Source organism: Martes martes, assembly GCF_963455335.1.
Source record: "Martes martes genome assembly, chromosome: 3".
Classification (NCBI taxonomy): Eukaryota; Metazoa; Chordata; class Mammalia; order Carnivora; family Mustelidae; genus Martes; species Martes martes.
The window spans coordinates 53661682-53676674 of record NC_137890.1 but is presented as its reverse complement, the minus strand read 5'-3'; the positions used below and the strand labels follow the sequence as shown (position 1 = coordinate 53676674).

The 14993-nt window shown below is 35.7% G+C and overlaps 1 protein-coding gene across 3 annotated transcripts in view; it reads right to left on the bottom strand.

The window, feature by feature from the left end:
• Nucleotides 1-949: 949 nt before the first annotated feature.
• Nucleotides 950-14993, bottom strand: part of DNAJC15 (DnaJ heat shock protein family (Hsp40) member C15) — a 78204-nt gene continuing 64160 nt past the window's right edge. For all 3 annotated transcript variants that reach the window (XM_080799163.1, XM_080799165.1, XM_080799164.1), the window contains one exon: nucleotides 950-1182. In XM_080799163.1, the coding sequence (XP_080655289.1) occupies nucleotides 1112-1182 (71 nt within the window). In that variant the 3' untranslated portion in view covers nucleotides 950-1111. The remainder of the gene's footprint in view (nucleotides 1183-14993) is intronic.

The window sequence follows — 14993 nt, the reverse complement described above, 5'->3', positions numbered from 1 at the left end:
TTATGTTCTCAGTTTAAAATATTCTTTTCTTCTTTGCACTTCGTTAGCATATCACCTGTACTTCTCTAGTAGTGTGATTTATCTTTTCTCTATATGTAACTTCTTTGGGGTCATGATCCATGGTTGGTTCACAACTATAACTCTCAGAGGACCCACTACAGAGCCTTACACATTACAGGTGGTCAATAAATATTTGCAGAATGAATAATTGAATAAATATACAGTACTGGAAGGCTATAATTAAAGACAAATTCCTCAGGCTTCTCCTACCACTTTTTCAACTTTTCCTCACTGGGCTCATTTTGCAAATCTTTAATCATTTTAGTAGCTCTCCAAGTTCCCATGCTTCAGTTATAGGGTCTCAGAGAGAACACAGTTCTTTAACAAGTCCTAACCACTATTTTACAAAACACCATTTAGTAAATTTGATTGAGTTTCCAATCATTTTCTCATGGGATGGCAGTCAGCGTTTGATCTCAAACCCTTACATAGGCAGAGTAGTAAAGTCCTCTAAGGAAACAAGGGATATTGTGAATATCAGTATCAGCAGTAAGAAAATTTCTACTTATTGCTCATAATTCCCACATTACTGATGATGATAACTGAGTGAGGGTGGGGAGCCAAGAGAACTTAGGACTAAAAGAACAAAAAACTTCAAATGTATGACTATCACAGAGAAAGGAAGGAAAAAAAAGGAAAGAAGATCAGTCATTGAATTTTAAGGTGTTCCTTTAAAATATAATAAAAAGATAGGGGCATCTGGGTGACTCAATAAGTTAAATGTCTGCCTTCAGCTCAGGTCATGATTTCAGGGTCCTGGGATCAAGCTCCACATCGGGTTCCCTGCTCAGCAGGGAGTCTGCCTCTCACTCTCCCACTGCTGTTCCCCCTGCTGGTGCTCTCTCTCTCTCAAATAAATAAAATCTTTAAAAAGAAAGATAATAAAAGATAGAATGTTAATCTTTTATTATTATATACCTTAATAGTGGAATAAATGATTGTGGTCAGTACATATATGAAAATTATGAACACCGTGGTTTAGATTAATTTGCAGGACTTTTTTGTTTTATATTCTCCCTTCTTTTCCTTCAGAATGATTCTTAAGTATCGATCAATGTTTGGTGGTTGCTTCTAATAAGTCTTTTGCTTCATTTATTTTGGTTGCTAAGTAAGGAGATCCACCTGAAAGGACAAAGAAAAAAATAAATGGATTAAAATACACTTCATTATTGACATTTTCTAAAGTCTCAAATAAAGAAAAACACTCTTAATTAGAATTCTCTGATACTTTCCCACATATTCATCTTCTTGAAAAATTATTTTATAAGCTAAGTAGAAATCACAACAACATAAATTAAATTTGTTTAGCGAAGCACTACAGATACCCAACAATCAAAGATAACCTCTGAAAAAAATAATGAAAGAAAGCTATGATCAGGAATAATTTGAAAGACACTCAAATATTTCACTGGTCAGACGTTGCCATTCAAATATTTGATCAGAGAATTTTCTGAAATTAAGTGGATGGTAAGGTATATAAAATAATGGTCTCACTCCAAAACTTTTTTCTATAAAGGGAAGAATATTCAACTATGAAGGAGGGTATCTTTCTGAAGGAGGTAAAGCAATTCAAGGGACCTTTCAGAGTCATATCAAGCCTTACATTTCCACACACACACACACACAATATTAGAAAATGCAACTTATATACTATCCAGTTCTAAAAATCATATTTATTAATACAGGTGAATGAACTAATAAATGAAGATAATAAAAATAATGTTAAAGGAAATGCTCCCTATTCTCTGAAATGATCCTAATTAGAATACTTATGGAGTAGTCTTAGAGTCACTGTGCCCTAAAATAAAATTACATCAGTTCTTTTTTTAGAATTCTTTGCAATGAATTCTTTCTAATGCAAACAGCAAGATGGAAGGAAACTGAGCTGAATTTCAAATTCAGAATCATTATGAATCACAAACAGAATCTGACATACAAAAATACTAGCCCCAAAAAGTCACATTAAAGCTATTTAAGCATTATATGCCTTCTAACTTCTAGTCCTGAATATTTTCACTGCTTAATGCTTGAGCTAACAATCATACTATGGTTCACCAATCTCTTTGTGTTTGTTTTTATTTTTTCATTCTCCCCCTGAGTACAAACCATCTATGGCTTGTGAAAACCTCAGAAAACCTCAGTAGCTTACAACAGACCAAAACACATCTAGACAGCATTGGTGTATAAACTGTCCAGACCATAACCAAGCCTTTTATTAGTATCATATCACATACTTATACAGGAAGAAGAAAGCAGGGAAAACAGATCAACAAACACGGTGCTGTAGTAGAAAGGGCAACGCTAGAGGAAGCTATATTTAGCTTTTTGCCCTTGAGGATCCCACTGACATTTCCATATCAAGATCTGAATTGCTATGAACACTTATGGGAATATATTATGGAGTGTCCTTGAATATATAGCAAGAATTACAAATGAAGTTGATGAAAGTTTCCATATGCACTCGGTTATGAAATAAATTGATTTCATGATTATCTTTGAAAATAATCTTGAATTAGGTAATGTCAATCTTGGTAAGATGTTTGAATGTTTAGAGTTACCAAGGTGATGCCAAGCATTTTGTATGTCTTCAACAAATATTAAAATATTAATTGAACTCAAATATAACCTGTAATTGATTGATATGCACTCTGGATATTTAAATCATAGACCATAATATGCTCATTTAGCAGCTAGAAAAAAACAGAGACACTTAAATTAAAAGATGCATTAAAGGGGCGCCTGGGTGGCTCAGTGGGTTAAAGCCTCTGCCTTTGGCTCAGGTCATGATCTCAGGGTCCTGGGATCGAGCCCCACATCGGGATCTCTGCTCAGCAGGGAGCCTGCTTCCTCCTCTCTTGCACTCTGCCTGCCTCTCTGCCTACTTGTGATCTCTGTCAAATAAATAAATAAAATCTTTTAAAAAAAAGTTGCATTAAACACTACATTTACTGATGGCAGAGTTACAGAAAAAGAACTGACAATTTAGAATATGGTTGAATTACCACTCACCCTCTTTAAGTCAGAGGCACACTGGACTTTCAATTTATGTGCATGGTAGAAACTTTGGTCAGCTCTCATTCTACCCTCATTCTGTCTTCCTAAAACTTGGAAAACTACAACTCCTATATTCTTTACAAGTAGTGTGTGATTCTAATTAGGATCTCTCAGTGAAGGGCAATCTTGCAAGATCTGGAAGGCTCAAGTGATAGCAAAGCTTTTCTTTGTTCTTGCTGCTATCAGTGAGATCGTGGTATGGTAGTGGCAGCAGCTGTGCTTCTTGTGCAGTGCTAGTGGCAGTCTACAACGTAGCAGTTTCCCTGACAGAGCAGCTCTAGCATTATTTTGGGAGTCATTTTTGTAGGCCAAGTCTAGAATTTACTCCTTCAAACCTTCCAACAATCTGTAAACACTAACTCATTGTATTTAACGCTCTCCTGTTTAGAACATCCAGTTTCTGGCACTGAATCTTGACTGATATAACGATACATAGCCTATATTTAATGGACACAATCTGCTTTTGGATCTTTCAATCCTGCTCAGATTTCTTGGGAGAGTCATCTGAATTCCATTTAGTTAGAACACTCACCTTCACACCTGATCTCTATACCACTGTACCTTCACTAAATACTGTCAGAGCTCTTCTGCCTTTGGCTACCATGAACTATTGTTTTAGACCAACCATCCCACTGACACCAACTACAAGAGCTGAAAAAAAACACATTAGTAGGAAAGCACTGGCATTCTACCAAGTCACTCAGGCCTTGAGGGTCAAGATCTCAGGAGAATGCATTGTAATGAGACCAACATTCTGCACTATTTACATCCTTCACAGAAATCAGACACAAAATAGCACATACTACACAATTCTGCTTATATGAAATGTTAGAAAAGACATTTCGAGGGGGTGCCTAGGTGGCTCAGTCACGTAAGCATCTGACTCTTGATTTCAGCTCGGGTTGTGATCTCAGGAATGTGAGATCAAGACCCACATCAGCCTCTGTACTAGGTTCTGTCTCTCCCTCTCCTTCTGGGCCTCCTTCCCCATTAAAAACAACAACAACAACAACAACAACAAAAAACCAGAAAAAAACCCCACAAATCTATCTAATCAAACCCATAGCTGCAGAACGTAGAATGGTGATTGCCTGAGTTGGGGTTAGGGACTGGCACTGAGTTTTAAAATGTTCTGTATTAATTTTGTTAGTGGTTACTTGGGTGTCTACATTTGTCAAAATCCATCAAACAGTGCATTTAAATAAATATATTTTATTGCATGTAAATTATGTCTCAATATAGTTAAGTTAAAAAACATGATAAAAAAACAATCTAAGTAACATACATAAAACACTCCACTCTGCAAGTATAGAATATGCCTTCTTTTAAACTGCATGAGAAACATTTACTGAAGCTGACCATGTGGAAGGTTATAGAGCAAGACTCAACAAACTCTGAAGACTAAAATCACAACAAGCAGTGCAACATGGAAATGTGTCCCATGGACTAGTGCTGGTTCACAGGTGTTAATGGACCACAACTAGATAGGTTTAGATATTGAGAATAAGTGTTTAGAAAATATAGCCATTTGATATAGTAGTGCGTCTCTGTAGAACCTAATAATAAAAAATAAATCTGGGGCTTTGCTCTTATATATCGTTTTATTTTGATTTTCTAATAAATTCATTTTTATTGTATTTTTAAAAAGTTGCTAGTCCAACATAGATTGGGAGAAAGGAACAAGTCCTCTATCACAGCTTGAGAAGTACTATATGAAATATGCTAATTGACTTCAGTAGAATTAAAGTGGACAACAATAATAAACACACCTAGGGGATCCTAATGCTTGGAAATTAATCACTATATTTGTAAATAACCCATGCATCAAGGAAAATGTAACAGAAATTAGCATTCAAGAGAATTAACAGAATTAAAGTTTAGTTCTCTGAAAAAACTGATCAAATTCATACCAAAGCATTTGAATTTAAATGAAATAAACTCCAGGAAATGGGGCGCCTGGGTGGCTCAGTGGGTTAAAGCCTCTGCCTTTGACTCAGGTCATGATCCCACGGTCCTGGGATCAAGCCCCCCGCATGGAGCGCTCTGCTCAGTGGGGAGCCTGCTTCCTCTTCTCTCTCTCTGCCTGCCTCTCTGCCTACTTGAGATCTCTGTCTGTCAAATAAATAAATAAAAAATCTTAAAAAAAAAAAAGAAATAAAGTCCAGGAAAAATGTAATATATCAAAACTGATACAAGAAGAAATAGAATACCAAAAGGATCCTCTCTTTTTGAGAAATTGGATCTATAATCAAAATCTTCCCACAAATAAAAAGCCTGGTCAGGATGGTTTCATCAGTGAATTTTTCCAAAAACTAAAAGAAAGAAAACCTCCCCCCTCCACATTTCAACTCTTTTTATGAGGCTAGCATATCTTTGATAACAAACCCTGAGAGAAGTATCATAAGATGAACATAAATGCAAAAACAAACAAAATATTAACTTATCAAATCAGGCTAAATATCATGACGGAGAATCTAAGACTGGCTTCAACATTAGAAAATGAATCAATGTAAATCACCACATTAATAGAATAAAGAATAAATATCCTATAATCATCTCAATAGATGTAGAAAACGCAATGCATATTCATAACAAAAACTTTTAGTAAACTAGGAACGGAAGTTCTTTTATGTAACAGAAGTCATCAAAAAATATAGCAAACATATTTAGTAAAATGATGAGACTTTTGGCTCTGAGATCAGCAACAAGAAAAAAGATACCTACTATCATAATTTCTATTTAACATTATATTCAAGGGTCTAGCCATTTTAATAAATGCTCCCCTCCTTTCTCAATTAAAAAAAAAAAAAAAGAAATAGGGACGCCTGGGTGGCTCAGTGGGTTAAGCCTCTGCCTTCGGCTCAGGTCATGACCTCGGGGTCCTGGGATCGAGTCCCGCATCGGGCTCTCTGCTCAGCGGGGAGCCTGCTTCCCCCTCTCTCTCTGCTTGCCTCTCTGCCTACTTGCGATCTCTCTCTCTGTGTCAAATAAATAAATAAAATCTTTAAAAAAAAAAAAAAAAAGAAATAATGATTAGAATGAAACTGTCATTCTTCACAAATGACATGACTGAGTATGTAGAAAATCCAAAAGGATCTAAAGACAAAAATCATAGAATTAAATGAATTTAACAAGTTGTTGGATACACAACAGCAAATATACAAACTCAATAGTTATGTCTTAGAAAAAAATGGCTATACAATATAAACTTTTGAAACACCACAATCTATAGTAGCATTAAAAAAATTGACGCCTAAGGATAAATTTAACAAATTAACTATATGACTACAACCCAGAACACGGAAAAGCCTTATTGAAACAAATTAAAGATCATATACATAAACGGAATGATATGTCTTGCTCCTGGATTGGAAAATTCAATATTGTAAAGATGTCAATTCTCCTGAAATGGATCTACAGATTCATGGCAATCCCGATCATAACTCCAGAAGGTTTGTGTATGAATGTGTATGTGTGCACTTGCACACGTTCACATGCAAATCGATATGATAATTTCTAATTTATATTAAAGTGCAAAGGGCCAAACATAGTAAAAAAATCTTAAGTAGGATTTACACTACCAAAAATAAAGATTTGTTATGAAGCTACACAAATTAAAATAGTATGGTATTGGCATAAAGACAAAGAATTTAACAACTAGAAGAAGAGAGAAAATACAAAAAGGTCTCCATAAATATCTAGTTACTTGACTTATAACAAAGTAATACTGTAGATCACCAGGTGAAAGAACATTCTTTTCAGTAAATAATGCTGGACCACTTGGATATCTATATTAATATCTCACATGATATACAAAAATTGATTCTAGTTTATTGTAAGTGTAATTATGCAAGATAATAAAGGCTTCAGAAATTATCTTCATGACTTTGAGACAGGCAAAAATTTCCTAGGCAAAACAAAACACACTAAGTATAAAGGAAAAATTGGATAAACTGGAATATATTAAAATTTAAAATTTCTGTACAATGAATGGATACCATTAAAAGGCAAAAGCAAGCCACAGAGAGAAGATACCTACAACACAAAGACTCACGTCTAGAATACCAAAATACATGATTTTCTCAGAAGTCAATAAGAAAAGGAGATGACACAAGACAAAAAAATGAATAAATGCAGGATATTCATACCATGGAATACTATACAGCAATAAAAATGAGGGAATCATTACTACTGCACTCACTGCTACATAAATGAATCTCACAAAGATAATAAATGAAAGAAGACAAATAAAGAAGACTGCATGCTATATGATTCTACCCACAGGAAGTTCAGAAAATAGGCAAAGCTGATCTATGGCAATAAAAGCTAGGACAGTGATCACTTTTGGGGAGTGGGGAATGACAGGAAATGTACCTGAGGAGAGTTTTTTTTTAAATTTTTTTTATTTATTTGACAGAGATCACAACTAGGCAGAGAGGCAGGCGTGGGGCGGGGGGGGGGGGAGGAGGCTCCCTGCTGAGCAGAGAGCCCAATGCGGGGCTAGATCCCAGGACCTCGAGATCATGACCAGAGCCCAAGGCAGAGGTCCAACCTACTGAGCCACCCAGGCGCTCCCTGAGGAGAGGTTTTGTATGTTTTTCTTAATCTGGGTAATAGCTACATAAATTGGTTCACTTTGTGACAATTCATTGAGTTGTATATTTATGATGTGTGTCCTTTTATAAATATATATATTTCAATTTCTTAAAGTTTATTTAAAAATTTACTATAAGGGAGCCTGGGTGGCTCAGATGGTTAAGTGTCTGCCTTTGGCTCAGGTGATGATCCCAGGGTCCTGGGATTGAGTCCTGCATCTGGCTCCCTGCTTTGCAGAGAGCCTCCTTCTCCCTCTCCCTCTGCGTGCTGCTCCCCCTGCTAGTGCTTTCTCTCTCTCAGCAAATAAACAAATAAAATCTTTTAAAAAAAATTTACTAAGATATGTTGACCTCCTGCAGTTCAATGACACTATAAATTTATACTTTCCCCAAATCACTAGGGCTCAACAAACCTATGATCAAGACCACGATGATGAGGACAGTGACTAGGCATTAGTCTACTTTTTTATATAATCTCATCTCAGGTTCCCTTCCTCCTGGAGAATATTGAAATCATGACTGTGATTTATCATTTAAATGTGTCTATTTACCCATTAGATAATAAATACCTTGAAGAGCAATCTTGCCTTAGATACTTATGTATTATCAACACAGCTCTGAGTATACAGATGGGGCTTGAGATACTTTTTGTGGAGGAGTAGGAAAAGTGATGAGTCACTATTCCATTATTTTCTTGCATCAGGTACCAGCTTCACAGAAGTAAAACCACTCCAAAGACTCAGAAAACAGGTAAACAAGAGTGTTACAAGTAGGTGCTTTAAAAAATAAATAAATTCTGCAAAACATCTGAGTAAGAAATCTAACCAGCACAAGAGAAATAAGCAAATATCCTATAAATAGCAAGTATTTCAAAGCTATGTAGAATTATTAATAATTATATGTAGCTAATAATATTAGTTATAATTTGATAATAATAATTATATCTAATCAAGTATAATAATTGTTACTAATGTGAGTTTCACAACAAGCACACCAATTTGAGGAATAAGAAGATATAAGTTGCCTTATATCCTTGGGTCTTTCTTAGATCTTCTCATGGGTTTTTATATATTCTTTAACTTTCATTATAACTTATAAATATCTACATACCAAATCTGTAAGACAGAAGTAAAAAGTATTATCATTTATTGTCTGAAGGGTTCTTAAAGGCCACCCACATTTCTTAAAAGAAAGATGGTAAAATCCTGTGGAGGCAGATAGTTTGACTTCTGACATGAGGAGTTCCACTGATCTGCTCCCCATTGGAACTGGTGAAAATTATGTAAAAAACCCCAATCACTTGGGTCTTAAAAGTAAAAGTGAAAAAGAAACATCCATTCAAGAAAACCTATGAAAAATTCAGTAAGAAAGGCAGGAAACTGCTATTTGAACCAAAACAGCTTCTTTCTTCCCTCTTCCCAGCTCAGGCACTGGACTGCTGCAGCCAAAAACACAGGGCTCCCTTTCTCCCCAGCTCCTGCACAAAGGACTTTCTTCTTGGGAGGAGCAGGCTCTCCATATTTCCCTTCCTGCTCCTAGCTGCCTGACACTGAGGCTAAGTCCTAAGGAAGTGATATAGAAGTTATACCTTAATTGTGGCTCCCTTAGAATACTGGGTCTCAAGAGCCCTTTTCCCAGTCCATCAGGCATGGTAGTCTCACACAGAAGAGGCAAGCCAAGAAGACTACTACTGCTCCCTGCATTGCATGCTTGGCTCCAACAGTGGGGGTTTCACTTGGAGAGAAGACTGCCATAGTTTCCACCCTCAGCTCCAGAGCCCCGGCAGAGATTTTGCCTGTGAAGTACACAGGCCATAAAACAGAGAGCCCCTAATTCCTTTCCAAAGGAACAGACTTCATTTGCAACATAGCATGGAGGGTGCTCACAGGGACAAAAAAACAATCGGAAGAAGATTCATGAATCTAGTGAACATACAGCACAGATTATAGGCCAGTTCACAGGACAGAACCAGGGAACAAACAGGCAGAGAGGAGCCCCTCTGGGGTCAGAATATCAAACACCGACCCCAGAAACTGTTCCATCAAAGGAGCAACTATTTGATTGTATTAGTTTGTAGGGGAATTTATATCTCAGGGCATTGTTGAGAATGACTGAGTAACTGGTCAGAAATTAGGGTAGTTTACAGTTGGGTGTGATCAAGAAAAGAGAGGAAGAGTGCCCTACTAGTACCACTGTCATCCCATGGTAACTGATGGCATACCCAAAGCTATACCTCCTTGGGGAGCAGCGTAAGAAGCTGAACATTTCAAGGTGGGGGTATCGATTTCACTAAAATAATACTGACAGTTACTAAGCAAATAAAAATAATAAGCCCTCCCTGGGGTGGACAAGTACCCAGAGCTGCTATGACACATAATATAAAATGTTCAGTTTCCAACAAAATATGCAAGGCATGCAAAGAAAAAGCAAAGTATAACAGTATGAGCCATGCATATGTAATGAAAAAAGCAGCAACAGAAACTACTTGTGAAAGTGATCAGATGCATTTATGGGAAAAGATTCCAAAATAGTCGTTACAGATTTATAGAACAAAATTTTTTAAAAAACCACTAGAGGTGCTGAAGAGTAGATCTGAACTGGCATAAGAAAGAATTAGTGAACTTGAAGATAGAACAATTGAGATTAAGGAAGCCAAAGATCTAAAAAAAGAAAAAAAATAAGAAAAAAGAACAGAGCCTTAGAAAGATGTGGGACATCATTAAACTCACAAATATACATGTAATGGGAGTACTAGAAGAAGAGGAGAGAAAGAAAATCAAAGAAAACTTTGAAGAAAAATTAGTTAAAAATTTCCATAGTTTACGGAAAAACAAAAACCTACACATCTAATGAGGTCAACACACTCCAAGTAGGATAAATAAAAAGAAATCTAAAAACATAGTAAATCTAAAAACATAGTAAATCTAAATCATAGTAAAAATGCAGAAAATCAAAGACAAGGAGAAAATCTAGAAAGTAGTGTTAAATTGATTAAATAAAGAAGCCATTAGACTGAAGTGGCTTTAATGCTTTAGTAGCCTATATAACCAAATCAAAACCTATGGCTGTAAATCCCTTAACATTAAGAAATTGAAACCTGAGGACGACTAATCACAAACAGTCAACTAGGCTTTTCTAAATAAAGCAAATGCTTAAGCTGCAGCCAATCAAATAATTTGTTTTGCTTCTGCCTCTTCTCTATAAAAACATTTCCCCTAGTTCCTGTCAGTGGAGTGTTCTTAACGAATTTCAGTTTGGCAATACCCAATTCAAATAGATTTTTTTGCTCAAATAAAATCTTAAAAATTTTTTTAAAGAGGGGTGCCTGGGTGGCTCAGTGGGTTGAGCCTCTGCCTTTGGCTCAGGTCATGATCTCAGAGTCCTGGGCTCGAACCCCACATCAGGGTCTCTGCTTGGCAGGGAGCCTGCTTCCCCCTCCCCCTCTACCTGCCTCTGCCTACTTGTGATCTCTCTCTCTCTCTGTCAAATAAATAAATAAAATTAAAAAAAAATTTTTTTAAGAATTTATTTATTTGAGACAGAAAGAGAGTGCACAAGGGGTGGGGTAGAGGTAGAGGGAGAAGGAGAGGAAGAAGCAGAGACTACACTGAGCAGTCAGTCTGACTTAGAGCTTGATCCCAGAAGCCTGGGATCATGACCTGAGCTAAAGGCAGACACTTAACCTACCCAGCCACCCAGGCACCCCAATCGCTTTTAAAAAAATCTCAAAAACCATGAAAAACTAACTAATGACATTAAAAAGCTACATAGAAAACATTCACTCAATGTAAAAGAAAGTAGTAAAAAAGGATTAATAAAGGAGTAAAAAAGACATGAGATATAGAAACAAAAAATAAATCAGATGTAAATGCAACTATGTTAATAATAATATATGTGAATGGATTAAATAATCCAATCAATCAAAAAGTTATCAGATTTGATTTAAAAAACATGACCCAACTACATGCTGCCAGAGACACACTTCAGATTAAAAGACAAACAGACTGAAGGTCAAAGGATGCAAAAAGATGTATCATGAAAAAAAAATCAATCACAGAAAAACTAGAGTGCATATACTCAAAATAGGCTTTGAAACAAAAAATGTAAATGAGACTTTAAAAGGGACATTTAATAATGATAAAAGGTCCAATTCATTAAGATTTGGCAATTATAGGGGCACCTGGGTGGCTCAGTGGATTGAAGCCTCTGCCTTCGGCTTGGGTCATGATTCCAGGGTCCTGGGATCAAGCACCACAGCAGCTCTCTGCTCAGCAGGGAGCCTGCTTCCCTTCCTCTCTCTCTGCCTGCCTCTCTGCCTACTTGTGATCTCTGTCAAATAGATAAATAAAATCTTAAAAAAAAAAAAAAGATCTGGCAATTATAAACATATATGCATCAAACAACAGAGCACAAAAACAGAAACTAAAAGACATAAACAGAGAAAAAAGACAACTCAACAACAAAAATTAATGCTCCACTTTCAATTAATGGACAGAAGATCAACAAGAAAACAAAAAACTGCACAACATTTAAACCAACTAGATCTAACAGACATCTATAGAACACTTCACCAAACAAAAACAGAATATACATTCTTCTCAAGTGCACATGAAACATTCTCCAGGAGAGGCCATGTGCTAGGCTATTAAAGAGACCTAAATAAATTAAAAGGATAGAAATAATACATCATGTTTTCCAAATACAATGGTATAAAATTGGAAATAAAAACAAGGACATATTTAAGAAATAGATTTGTGGGAATTAAACATACTCTTGAACAATCAACAAGTCAAAAAAGAAATCAAAAGGAAAATCAGAAAGTAATTTAAGATAAATGATAATGAAGACACAATGTATTAAAACTCATGGAGTACAACGAAACCAGTGTCTACAACGTGGCAATTATAGCTGTAAATACCCATGTTAACAGAGAGATCTTAGATCAATGACCTAACTTCAACCTTAAAACACTAAAAAGAAGAATAAACCTAAGGCAAGTAAAAGGAAGGAAAGAGTTAAAGTTAAAATAGAAATAAAAGAGAGAACGAAAGAAAAAAGAGAGAGAGAGAGAGAGAAATTAACAGTCCCAAAAGCTGCTTCTTTGGAAAGAATCCTTTAACTTGTTGATCAGCAATACAAACCTTAACCTTGTTTGGCCAAGAAAAACCAGACAGTCAAATTACTAGAATTAGAAACCATTGTTACTATCAACCTTAAAGAAATAAAAAAAGACTATGAAAGAATACTATGAACAACTGCATTTCAACAAATTAGGCAATTTAGATAAAGTGAACAAATTCCTTGGAAGATACAAATTACTGAAACTTAACTCAAGAAGGAACAGACAATTGAAGAGAGCTTTAACAACTTTAACAACTTCAGAGACTGAATCAGTAATCAAAAAACTGTGGACAAAGCAAAGGCTGAGCCTAGGTGGTTTACAGAAGAGGAAACACTTCCTAACTCATTTTATAAGGCCCACATTATCTTGACACTAAAACCACAGACATCACAATAAAACTACAGACTAATATTTCTTATGAGTATGGATTTAAAAAAAAACCTCAACAGAATAAAAGCAAACTGAATCTAGCCACATTTTTAAAAAATTATACACCAGACCAACTGAAATTCATCCCAGGGATGTGAGGTTGGTTTAACAACCAAAAATCAATTAATATGATCCATTACATCTACAGAGTAAAAAACAAAAATAGAAGGGAACTTCCTAACCTGATAAAGGGCATCCATAAAAAACCCACAGTTATATCATACTAATGGGGTAAAGACTGGATGCTTTTCCCTAATATCAGAAACAAGATTAAGACTATCTGTTCTCACAACTTTTCAATATTGTACTGGAGACTACTCGGGGCAATTAGGTAAGAAAAAGAAATAAAGGGATCCACACAGGAAAGGAAGAAGTAAAACTACCTCTATTCACAGGTGACACGATATTCTCCTGAAGCCACTAAAAAAGCACTGGAACTAATAAAGTTCAGCAAGACCAATTTATATAAATCAGTGATATTCCTATACATTTTCAATGAATAATATAAAAATGAAATTAAGAAAATAATTCTTTTCATACTAGCATCAAAGAGAATAATACACTTAGGAATAAACTAATAAGGTGCAAAACTTATACACTTAGAACTATAAAATTAGTGTTGAAAGAAATTACATTATCTAAATGAATGGGAAAACATCCCATGTCCATGAATCAATGGCCTAACATGTTAAGATGCAATATTCCCTAAACTGACTTACAGATTCAACACAATCTCTATCAGAATCCAGCTAACTTCTTTGTAAAAATTGACAACCTGTTTCTAAAATTCATATGGAATTCCAGGGGACCCAGAATAGCTGAAACAATCCTAAAAAGAAGAATACAGTAAGAGGACTTGTACTTCACAAAATTAAAACTTATTACAAAGATTCCCTAGAGAATTCTACCAAATATTCAAAAGAAGAAATAATACCTATTCTCCTGAAGCTGTTTCAAAAAATAGAAACAGAAGGAAAACTTCCAGACTCTTTTTATGAAGACAGCATTACTCTGATCCCCAAACCAGGCAAAGAACCCACCAAAAGGAGAATTTCAGACCAATATCCCCAATGAATATGGATGCTAAGATTCTCAACAAGATCCTAGCTAATAGGATACAACAGTACATTAAAAAGATTATCCACCATGACCAGGTGGGATTTATCCACGGGATGTAAGTGTGGTTCAACATTCGCAAATCAATCAATGTGACAGAACAAATCAATAAGAGAAGAGAGAAGAACCACATGGTCCTCCCAATTGATGCAGAAAAAGCATTTGACAAGATACAGCATCTGGTCCTGATTAAAACGATTGAAAGTATAGGGAGAGAAGGAACATTCCTCAACTTCGTAAAATCTATCTATGAAAAACCCACAGAGAATATCATCCTCAATGGGGAAAAGCTGACAGCCTTCCCTTTGAGATCAGGAATACGACAAGGATGCCCACTCTCGCCACTCTTGTTCAATATAGTACTAGAAGTCCTAGTAACAGCAATTAGACAACAAAAAGAAATAAAATGTATTCAAATTGGCAATAGACTAACAATGAAAATACAGAAAGGGAAATTAGAGAATCAATTCCATTTACTATAGCACCAAGAACCATAAGATACCTGGGAATAAACCTAATCAAAGAGGTAAAGGATCTGTACTCAAGGAACTACAGAACACTTATGAAAGAAATTGAAGAAGACACAAAAAGATGGAAGACCATTCCATGTTCACGGA